The sequence below is a fragment of the Ictidomys tridecemlineatus genome, chromosome 2, assembly GCF_052094955.1.
Source record: "Ictidomys tridecemlineatus isolate mIctTri1 chromosome 2, mIctTri1.hap1, whole genome shotgun sequence".
Classification (NCBI taxonomy): Eukaryota; Metazoa; Chordata; class Mammalia; order Rodentia; family Sciuridae; genus Ictidomys; species Ictidomys tridecemlineatus.
The window spans coordinates 23,465,281-23,477,465 of record NC_135478.1 but is presented as its reverse complement, the minus strand read 5'-3'; the positions used below and the strand labels follow the sequence as shown (position 1 = coordinate 23,477,465).

Below are 12,185 nucleotides of genomic sequence, written 5' to 3'. Positions count from 1 at the left end.
CTGCACTTCAGGATATTCTCAATAAAATATTTTATAAAGATGAAATGAAAAAAGGGGGGTTAATAGTGAAGGAAGAAACTACACTAAGGGGATAGTCAATCAAAAGACAAACTAACTCACATTAAAAACTAAAAATAAATTCCCAAATGAATGGGAATACAAATCATATCTCAATAATAATCTCAAGCATTAATGGCCTAAACTCATCAATCAAAAGACACAGACTGGCAGATTGTATTTAAAAAAAAGAGAGACCAAACAATATGCTGTCTCCAAGAGACTCACTTCATAGGCAAAAATATCCACAGACTAAAGGGGAAAAGATGGGAGAAAAAAACATATCATTCACATGGATTGCATAAACAAACAGGGATTTCTATCCTCATGTCAGATAAAGTGGACTTTAAGCCAAAGTTAATCAAAAAGGACAAAGAAGGCCATTTCATACTGCTTTGGGGGAATTATACATCAACAAGACATAACAATCATAAATATTTGTGCCCCAAACAGTAGAGCATCCACATACATCAAACAGACCCTTCTCAACTTCAAGAATCAAATAGAGCAATAAACTTTAACATGCCTCTGTCACCACTGGATAGAGCCTCCAAACAAAAACTACTGTCATGTATAACTAATTAGAACAAATTTTTTAAATAGAGGGAAAAAAGAAGCTATAGAAGGAAAAAATAAAATTGATAATTTAGACTTACCAGACATGTAGAACATTTCATCCATCAATACACTTTCTTCTCAGCAGCACACAGATCCTTCTCTAATATAGACCATGTCATGTACGCTATCACATATGTTGGCATACAATTGTAATATTACCTTTATATATTTTTAGCATCTGTAGGGTTATTTTGATAGCTCCCATTGATATTAATTTTTGTGCTTTTGCCTTTTCCTTGATTAGACTTGTTTGATTTTTAACAAATTTTAGCTGTTATATTTTCTTCTCTATTGGTGCTTTACAAATACAATCAGGAAAATGAAAATCAAACCTACATTAAGATTTTATCTTACTCCAGTTAGAACGACAATAATTAAGAGCACAAATAATTTAAAAAATGCTGGTGAGGATGTTAGGGAAAAATGTACACTTGTACACTGTTGGGGGAACTACAAATTAGTAGAACCACTTTGGAAAGCAGTATGAAGATTTTTTCAAAAGACTAAGAACAGAACCACCATATGACCCAGCTATTCCACTCCTGGATATTTATCCAAAAGAACTAAAAGCAGCATACTTAAGTGATATAGGCACATCAATGTTTATAGCAGCACAATTCACAATAGCCAAGTTATGGAACCAGTCCAGGTGCCTGTCAATAGATGAATGAATTAAGAAAATGTGATTATATATATATATATATATATATATATATATATATATACACATACATATATATATATGAAAAAATATATATATAAGAAAAAAGAATAAAAATATAATATATAAATAATATATAATATATAATAAAAATATAATATATATAATAAAAAAAATAAAAATATGTCATTTGTTTGTGAATGGATAGAACTGGGTAACATCATGCTAAGTGAAGTAAGCCAGATTCAGAAAGTCAAGGGTCAAATGTTTTCTCTCCTATGCAGAAGCTGAGAAATAAGGGAGGAAAGGAAAAGATTCCCATGAAAAGAGAAGGAAAATCAATAGGGTAGAGGAAGGTAATTGAGAGGGATGAAAGAGGGACAGGAAAAGGGAGAAACTGCGGAATGAAATTGACCAAATTAGGCAGTGTACATATATTAATATACCACAGTGAATTCCACCTTTATGTATATTTATAAAGCACCAATTTTAAAAAGAATAAATAAATAGAAATAAGACCAGTAGAGCAGAAGAAAGGGAAGAGGGGGAGGGAATAGAAAAGGGAAAGAGGAAGTACTGGGGACTTCAATGAAGTGAAATATATTCCATGCATGTATGATTATGTCAAATGAACCTCACTACTGTATATGACTATAGGGCAGTAATGGAAACATTTTTTAAAATGATAAACATTTTATCAAAGATAACCCAAGAATTAGAATGTGTGTGTATAATTTTTTTAATAAATGATAGTTTTATAAAATGATAGCAACTAGTTACAAGATATAATAGGGGATAAAGATCATACTTAAAATTATGACAAAAAAATGTAAAATTCACAAACATAACATTTAACAAGAAATTTGGAACCTCTGTGTAAAGAAAACCTTAAAGCAAGTCTAAAAGACACAAATGAAGATTTTACTCAATGAAAAGGCATCTTCTCAGTGAGTTGAAACCTCATAAAGGCATCAGTTTCTGCTAGGTTAATTTACAAATTTTAACACCATTACAATAAAACTAATCAAGTTGACTATATAATTTAAGTAGAAAAATAAACCAACAGGAACAATAAAAATCCTCAAAGGAGGAACAATGAGAGTGATTTCTAGTGCTACCAGACATTACAACATCAGGCAACCTTAATAGTTAAAAAGTGTGGTCTGGAAATATGAAAATGTACACCAAGCCAGATATGGTGGTGCCTGCCATAACATCAGCTACTTAGGAAGCTGAAACAGGAGGATCACAAGTTTGAAGACAGCCTGGGCAATTTACAGAGACCCTGACTCAAAATGAAAAGTTTTTAAAAAGGCTGTCATGGCTCATGTAGATGTATCTCAGTGGTAGAGCATCCATGGGTTCAATTCCCAGTACTGCAAAAAAGAAAAGAAAATGCAGACCAATGCAGAGAAGCAATATGAATGCAGAATTAATGTCTCAAATTAGAAGATAAAAGGCAGACTAGTAAATGGATAGGCATCTGGGATGAAATATGGCTTCAGATCAGTTTATCACATTTTATACTTGGATAAATTCTAAATTAGTCAGATATGTAAGTTTCTTTTTAAAAAGAAATTATAAAAACACTGTAAAAGGCTATCTTTTCTCTAATGCATGTTTTTGGCAACTTTGTCAAGAATAAGAAGATTGTAGGCATGTGAGTTTGTCTCTGCCTTTTCTATTCTGTTCCATTGGTCTACCTGTCTGTTTTTATGCTGGTACTATGCTGTTTTGTTACTATGGCTCTAGCATAATTTGAAATCAGATATTGTGACGCTTTCAACATTGCTTTTTCCCCCCCTCAAAATTTCTTTGGTTATTCTTGTTCTTTTATTCTTCCACATTAATTTTAAGATTTTGTTTTTCTAATTCTGTGAAGAATGTCACTCATATTCTGATGGGGATGGCACTGAATCTATTAGCAATTGGTATTGAGAAAACTGGATATCCATATGTAGAAGAATGAAACTAGATCCCTATCTCTCACCCTGTACAAAAGTCAACTCAAAGTGGATCAAAGACATCACTATAAGACCTGAAACTTGTCAGGTGTAGTGGTGTACACCTGTAATCAGAGACTGGGAGGCTGAAGGAGGAACAGTAAATTCAAGCCCAGCCTCAGCACCTTTGTAAAGGCTATCTCAAAATAAAAAATAAAAAGGGCTGTGGATGTGGCTCAGTGGTAAAGCATCCCTGGGTTCAATCCATTGTGCCTACACTCAAAAAAAAAAACCTAAAACTTTACAACCATTAGAAGAAAAAAATAGGGGAAACACTTCAACATATATATGAAGGCAAATATTTCTACTGAGTGCAGGAAAGAAGAGAAAGAATCCATAAATGGAATGGCATCAAATTAAAAAGCTTCTGCACAGCAAAGGAAACAATTAGCAGAGTAAAAAAGACAACTGACAGAAACAAGGATGAAATCTTTGCCAGTTACTCTCCCAACAGAGGATTAATATCCAGAACATATAAAGAACTCAAAAAACTCCACATTAAATAATTGAAGAATTCAATCAATAAACAGGCAAATGAACTGACCAGACACTTCTCAAAAGAATCAACACAAATGGCCAACAATTATATGAAAACAAAGTGTTCAGCATCTTCAGCCATAAGGGAAATGCAAAGCAAAACTACACAGAGATTCCATCCCACTCCTGTTAGAATGGCAATCATCAAGAATACCAATAATGATAAATGCTGGTGAAGATGCAGGGGAAAAGGAACTCATACACAGGTAATGGGGATTTCAATTAGTACAGCCACTGTGGAAATCAGAGTGGAGCTTCCTCAGAAAGCTAAAAATAGAACTACCACATAATCCAGCTGCCCCACTCCTTGGTATTTACCCAAAAGAATTAAACTCAGTAAACTCAGAATACTTTAGAGATACTGGCATACGCATGTAGTATCACAGCACAATTTACAAGAGATAAACTATAGAACCAACCTAGGAGTCCACAATAATAGATGAATGTATACAGAAAATGTATTCTAATCACACAATAGAGTTTTATTCATCCATAAATAAGAACAAAATTATGTCATTTGCAGGAAAAATGGATGGAACTGGAGACTATAATTTTGAGCACAATAAGCTAGATTCAGAGAAAATAGTACTATATGTTTTCCCTCATTTGTGGAAACTAGAGGGGGGAAAAAGGGACGCCATGAAAGTAGAAGGGTGACCATTAGGGTAAAAGGAGGGGTTGAGGGGAAGGGAGGTGAGAGAGGAGGGAGGGTATTGGGGAATGAAATGGATCAAATTATGTCTTTTTATACATGTGAATATGCCACAGTGAAACCCACCAGTCTGTACAATTTGAGATCATCAATTTTTTAAAATGCACCTTAAGAAAATATGGGAGGATTCTTTATAACTGAAAGCTAGAGAAAATCTAAGTCAAAATCCGTAAACATAAGAGAAAATTTTGTTGAATTTTACTACGTGGAAAAAAATTAAGAGATAATTGACTCCTGCTTATGGTGGTGGAGGTGTGAGGAGGTTTGGAAAACCTTTCCACAAATAATGAGTATTAAACTAGATGAAATATATCAGGACCATTATTTGAAAGTCCTCAAAAAATAACAAAAGTCCAGGTGTAGTAGCCCATGCTTATAATTCCAGCAACTCAGGAGGCGGAGGCAGGAGAATCACAAGGTTGAAGCTAATCTCAGCCACTTAGTAAGACCCTGTCTCAAAATTAAATATACGCCTGGGTTCTGTCCTCAGTACTGGGGGCAGGGAGAGGTAGAAACTAAAGAGAAAATCCATTGAATTTATTTATTTGCCTATTTATTTATCATGTGGTACTGGAGATAGAATCCAGGTCTTCACACATGCTAGGCAAGCACTCACCACTAAGCTAAACCCCCGTCCCATGGAAACATCCCTTTTAAAGGAAGTTAACTGCATTGCCTAAGAATTATGAAAATGTGTGACTATTTTGGTTGTAAAGTATTTTTCGACTCTCCTGCTCCCTTCTCAGCATGGACAAATGGCTGTAGCCCTAGGATATAAGGTGGCAGAGGATGGGTTTCAGAGCTGTTACGGAAGATGGAAATTTAGGGAGAAAATCCTGGAAGCAAGAGGGAGCTAAACAGAGCCCAGAAAGCAGTGATAAAACATCCTTAAATTGCTAGAAGAAAAATTATCAAGCAAGAATTCTATAGTCAATGAAATTACTTCTCAAAGAAAAGAATACAAAATATAAACATTTTCAGATAGATATAAACTTAGAGAATGTACTAGAACTGAACCACAAAAACGATTAAAGGAGAATTAAATTGCATCATTTGCTGGTAAGTGGATGGAACTGGAGAACATCATGTTAAGTGAAATAAATTTAAATGTCAGATTTAAATGCCAGATTTAAATGTCAAGAGTCAAATATTTTCTCTCATATGCAGGAGAGTGAGAAAGGGGGGGAGGGAAAGAAAGGAATTAAAAGGGGATCTCACAAAAAATAGAAGGGAAACCAATGGAATATAGGAGATCAAGAGAAGGGAAAGAGAAAAGAGCAAAGGGAAGTACTGGGGAATGAAATCTACCAAATTATGCTATGTCCACATGTGGATACACCACAATGAATCCCACTTACATATATAATTATAATGCACTAAGTAAAATAATAATAATAGTAGAAGAGAAATCAGTAGAATAAAGCAAGTAGATAGAGGGAGGGAATAGAAGAGGGAAAGGAAAGGTACTGGGAAATGAGATTGAACAATTATGTGCATATAGGAATGTGGAATGATGAATCCAATTACTGTGTACAATTGTGTTGCATCAATAAAACGTTGAAAACATAGCTACTAAAGGAAGTTATTCAGGCTGAAGAGAAATGATACCAGAAGATAATTTATGTCTACATGCAGGTATGACTTTAAAAAAGACATGTACCTACTTAAAGCAAAAGCTATAGATTGTATTGTTGGTATTGTTCTGTATATTACTTTAAATAAATGACAAATAATAAACAGATGTGAAATTATACTGTGGCAAGTTTCCTGTGTTTACCTGAAGCAATTCAATATTAACTATCAGTATATTGTGATATAAAATTAAAATATAACATTGATATTGAAGGAGACAGTAATGAAAGAAAAATAGTATAGCAAAGGAGCAAAAAAAATGAGATAAATAGAAAAACCAATTAAAAATGGACCTTGGGCTGGACTAGTGGATCAGTGGTAGAGTGCTTGCCTAGCATGTGTGAGGCACCAGGTTCAATTCTCAGCACCACCTAAAGATATTTAATTAAATAAAGGTCCAGCAACATCTAAAAAAAAATTTTTTTTAATGGACTTAAGTTTAAGTATAATCACAACTATATTAAATGTAAATGGACTAAATATTCCATCAAAAGATAAATAGACCACAAAAGTACCTACAATATAAGTGCTCTGTATAAGAGATGCTATAAATTCTGATTCAAAAAGGTTAAAAGTAAAAAGATGGAAAAAGATATACCTCGTAAACAACATAAGAAAATGGAAGAGCTATACTAATAATAAACATTAAAATGAGTATTGTTAGAAAGAACCCATTTCATAATATTAAAAAAATGCATACATCAGAAAAATAAAATAATCTTAAATGTATGTGTGTCTGAAATAGTGCTTCAAGATGCACAAAGCAAAATTAGACAAAAAGAAAGGAATAATCGACAAATCCACGACCACAGATGGAAATTTCAAGCCTCTTTCTCACAATTTATAAAAACTCTGAGTAGGAAAATCAGTAAAGGTATGAAAGATCTACATGGCCCTATTAACCACCTTAACTGACCACTTATGGAACACCACACCAAAGATCTTCAGCCTTCTTCTCAAGTGCACCTGAAACATTCCCAAGACAGACAATAAAACAGTTTCTCTTGATCTCCAAAGACTGAAATTCTACGTACATTTTCTCTGACTACAACTGAATTAAATTGGAAATTGATGACAATGAGACAAAGGAAATAACCAACAGAGTTAAGAGGTTAAGAGATTACCTGAAGAATGGGAGAAAGTACTTGCAAACTATCCACTGGACAAGGAATTTAAAATCCAGAATAGTAAGAAACTCAAAGAACTCAATAGAAAAATAATAATAATAATCTGATTAAGAGTAGGCTCATTATCTATGTAGACATTTCTCAAAAGAAGACATGCAAATGGCCAAAAAGTATATGAAAAGATGCTCAACATACACTTCATCAGGAAAATGCAATTCAAAGCCACAATGAGGTGTTGTTATCTCACCCAAGTTAGAATGCCTATCATCAAAAAGACAAAAAATAACAAATGCTATTAAAAATATGGAGAAAGAGTAACTCTTACATACTGTTGATGGAAATAAGAATTAGTACAGCCCTCATGCAGAAAAGTATAGAGATTCCTCAAAAAACTAAAAATAGAACTACCATTCGATTCAGCAATTCCACTACTGAGTATATATGCAAAGGAGATGAAATCAATATACCAAAAAGATACTTGTATTTCTACATTTACTGCTGCATTATTCATAGTAGCTAAAATATTGAATCAACTTAGATGGCCATCAGTTGATGAATGAAAAAAAAAGTATGGTATATATATACACAGTAGAGTATTACTGGGCCATAAAAAAAAAGAATGAAATCCTGTCATTTGAGGCAATAACATAGAACTGAAAGTCACTGTGTCAAGCAAAATAAGCCAGAAAGACTTATAACACACGTTCTCACTTGTACGTGGAAACTAACTAAATAGGTCATCTCAAAGAATGGAATAGAATGGTGGTCACCAGAGATTAGGAAGGAAAAGGGGGGAAAGGAAAACTAAAATAAATTAAAAAAAAAAACTCATGCAACATGTAAGAAAATACTCACCAAATTTAGAAATTTCTAAGTTGAAAAACAACTTGTCTGAAAAGTCAATTAAAATGACAAAAAAAAATGCCCATTTCTTCCTAGCATGACATGACAATGAATTCACTCAAACTGAACAGAATACATGGACAAAAATGGGAAACTAAAACATCAGAAAGTCTTGCACATAAGGAAAGTAAAGAAATATAAATATTTTAATTATATAAGTTGAAGAAGAAAACTGAAAGCAGGCAGAATGTGATATGATTGGTTATTAGAATATATTGATGATGGTAAATAAACAAGAACTTTTTGGAAAATATTTTGTCTATTTAGAAGCATTAAAATGTTTATTTTGCCCTTGGAAACTAATTTCTAAGAATCTGTTCTGAAAAAAAAAATGGTCATTTTAAAATAGCTTCCTGAAGTGACAATGCCACTTAAATACCAGAAAGGTTAAGTAAATCATGATTTATTTTCTGACAAAAGTTAGCCATTACAGTGGATTCCTATAAAACTCAGGTAAGCACAAAGTACACTACTTAAGATGTACACACAAATTGTGCATATTCTGTTTATTACAAATGTAATTTTAAAACTCCTTTAAAGACAATTGTTTTTTTTTTAAAGTACAAAAATAAGTCTGACTCCAATCAGGCGCAGGGGCACACACCCGTAATCCCAGAAGCTCAGGAGGCCGAGGCAGTAGGATCTCAAGTTCAAATTCAGCCTCAGCAACATAGTGAGGCCCTAAGCAACTCAGTGAGACCCTGTCTCTAAATAAAATATTTTTTTAAAAAGGCTGGGGATGTGGGTCAGTGCTTCACACACACTTAAGTGCCTCTGGGTTCAATTCCCAGTATTAAAAAAAAAAAATAAGTCTGATTCTGCCAGCATTTACATTGGGGAATTGGGACTATTGGGGACTTGTTCTTTCTCTCAACTTGAATAGATTCTTCAGGCATCTGTTTTGCAACTTAGGACAGGTGAACGAGTACTCACTCGTAGTGCCCGTACTCAGTACTCACTCAGTAAAGTCTGGCTCGGTACTGTTTTCCTTAATGCCGGTGCTATTGTTTTCCTTAATGCCGATGCTATTGTTTTCCTTAATGTCGGTGCAATTGTTTTCCTTAAAGCCAACCGAAGCCATTAGCCCACAGTTGACGATGACTGTGCAGATGATGAACATGCTGAACAATGTGACCAGCGCCCATTAAGGCAGATACACTTGTGGGATAACACTTGCTGTTAGTTACTGAGGTGGAGGTTGTTGTTGTGGGGGGGACCTCCTGGCAGTCTTTTCTGTAAGAGCATCCACCCTCTAATTGTAAGACTCAGCTGAGAACAACTCATGCCTGTCCCCTCTGCAGAACTGTCCCCTGCCAAACCAAGAGCTACAAGCCCTGGAGAGCTACGCACTCTCTTCTGCAGGTCTGGCTGACACAGACTTACAAAAATCTGGCCCTTCGCTTCAAAGTTGGACAACACCATGTAAGTCTGGTGCCATCCAAGTCCCAGAGCTCCTTCTGGGATCGGGCTTAAGCAGACATAGCTGAGATCACAGTCTTTTGCCCCATCTTGCTTTCCTTTCTCCTTCTTTAGAGAGCACTCCTCTACTAAATCACTTAAATGAGAGTCCCCGTCACAGGCCCTGTTTCTAGGGAAACCAACTTAACTTCATTACCATTCTCCTCAATATTTTACCATGTTCAGTAAACCATGTTCTGTTTTCACTTCCCTTTGTTTAAAATGGTCTAGTGTCTCCCCTATCCCCTGCACACATCAGAAATGCTTAATAAAGCCTGTCTTTAGCCTTTAAAACCAAGGTTGCAAACTCTGTCTTAGGAGGCTGGAGCATCATATTTGCAAAGCAAGCTCATGCTGGGCCATTGGAGGGGTACAGATGTGGTGAAACAGAGCTTGCATGCCCCTCTAAAAGAGGCGATGGTTTGTCATGATATCGATTTTTTTTTTCCAGGTAGTAATGTAGCCTAGACGTGCCAGAGATTCCATTTTGCAAGAGAAGCTGGAAATCTGACTTTTTTGTGTTACCAAATGTTTGCAGAATGTTTAAACACTGTGTAGGTCTAACACGATGCATTTGTCGAGCCAATAAGGTGTGTGGGCATCGATTTAATGCTCCTTCCTCTGAGAAGCTGTCCTTGGGTATATCTGGGGCAGCTCTTCTCTACATGGCCACTCCCAAACTGCTGATCTCTTTCTCTTGTAAACTACCTGCCATTTATTCCACCTCCTTCTGAAGCCAAGGATCCCATAACAGGTGGCAGGGGCCACACCTGTTGACACCCAGCCCCCAGGACAGTGCCCACCAGTGCTTCCACAGTAGCACTCAGCCAGTACTTGCTAAACAGATGAGTGTTGGCTTCCACTCCATGGACATGTATATACCCTGGGACTTGTGCACCTTTCATGTGACCTGGATGTAGCAAAAGGATATGAATTGACCAGGATTCTAATGGCTAAACTTCTGAGTGGATTGAAAGGTCCCAAAATGAACAAGGCACGCTTGGCACTGAAGCGGTAGATGGTTCTCTTCTTGTTCAACACCATAAATGTCTGCAAAACACAATGGGAATTAAATGCAATGACAACAATATGTATTATGAGTTCCTTTATAGGAAATTCAAGGGAACCACAGGTTGAATCCTGGTTTGACTTTTAACAAGAACTGCAGTTTTGGACTGCAGAATCATTCTAAAGACTAAGGTACTTTTCGACCAGCAACCTTTTGACTCCAGAGGGCAGTGAATTTCTCCACTGGATCAAGTCTCAAGATAACTGTTGGAGGATGGACTCTTCACCCAACGGGATATGATGGAGGAAATAGAAATGTGAGAGTATTTTGAGTCATCTGTCATAATGACGGGGTTCTACTTTCACAGGTATGTCCAGGGGTGCCAAACAAATCTGCTAAATGGTGCATTGTCCCATCCCAAATGCCCAAAAGATCCCCATGGAAGAATACCAACCCGTGCCCATTTCCTCCTAGCATTTCTACCTGGGCTCTGAGAGTGAAGCAACTCATGGACACCCCAGCCTCCCCACAGAAATACCTTATGATTTCTATAGTACGGGTCCAAGTCTTCCAGGGGCTTCGCTATCAGGTCACGAGGAATGTTGCCATAGAGCTTGGGCAACTTCCTGGAGGCCTTCAGGTCAAGTTGAGGTCGAAGTTGGGGTTCTGCCACAGTCTTGTCTTTGGACTTCTTTTTCTCTTTTTGGGCAGCAATCCGCTTCTCTATGGCAGCCAGAGAGTCAGAAGTGAAGGGGCGGAAATTCCGCTCATCTGGGAAGATCACTGGGTAGCACCTGTCATCCATCTTCACCCTTGTGATGGAGACAAACTGAAAATCCTGAAGGAGCTCACAGGAGGTAGAAAAAAATGCAGCCCTGCCCTGGGTTTTAGTCTCAAAGGCTGATGTTATGGGGATGTACAGGAGCTGAGGTTGAGGGGGAGGATGGGAAGGAAAACGGGGAGGGAACAGGAAGGATCATAAAATGAAATCAATTTCCATGCATGTATGAGTTTGGCCAGATGAACCCAACTACTATGTACAACCATAAAGGCCTAATTTAAAAATAAAAATAAAAAGGAGTTGAGGTTGAGGGGGTTGGAGGCTTATTGGTTGTGCGGCAGATCAGAAGTGACTACCACTATGGGTACAGCTAAAATTTTGGGTATGTATACACAAGACCAAAAAGAAACATCATTCCTGGAAGAATACATGGGAAGCTGAACTCAGGAACCAATGAGCAGAAGAAGACCTGTCTCTAAAACTGAAACCCAGTCAAGGTTTTAATCAGCAGAGAGATAGCATGTGCAGAGCTGTAATCCTTGATAAAGATCACGGACTTGCCCTGAAAGTAAGGGGGAATTGTGGAGGTTTTGATTTTCATAATGATGATGATGGTGACTGTAAAGGATAACACTATGAAGATTTTTTTTAAAAAAAAAAAATCCCTCTAACTGGTGGAAATTGACC

General features: G+C 36.3%; 1 protein-coding gene across 1 annotated transcript in view; it reads right to left on the bottom strand.

The window, feature by feature from the left end:
- Positions 1 to 11,522, bottom strand: part of Scn11a (sodium voltage-gated channel alpha subunit 11) — an 86,493-nt gene extending 74,971 nt beyond the window's left edge. The window contains exons 1-3 of the mRNA XM_078026470.1: positions 11,256 to 11,522; positions 10,640 to 10,758; positions 9,210 to 9,380 (exon numbers count right to left, since the gene is read on the bottom strand). Coding sequence (XP_077882596.1) covers positions 9,210 to 9,380; positions 10,640 to 10,758; positions 11,256 to 11,522 — 557 coding nt within the window. The remainder of the gene's footprint in view (positions 1 to 9,209; positions 9,381 to 10,639; positions 10,759 to 11,255) is intronic.
- Positions 11,523 to 12,185: the final 663 nt, after the last annotated feature.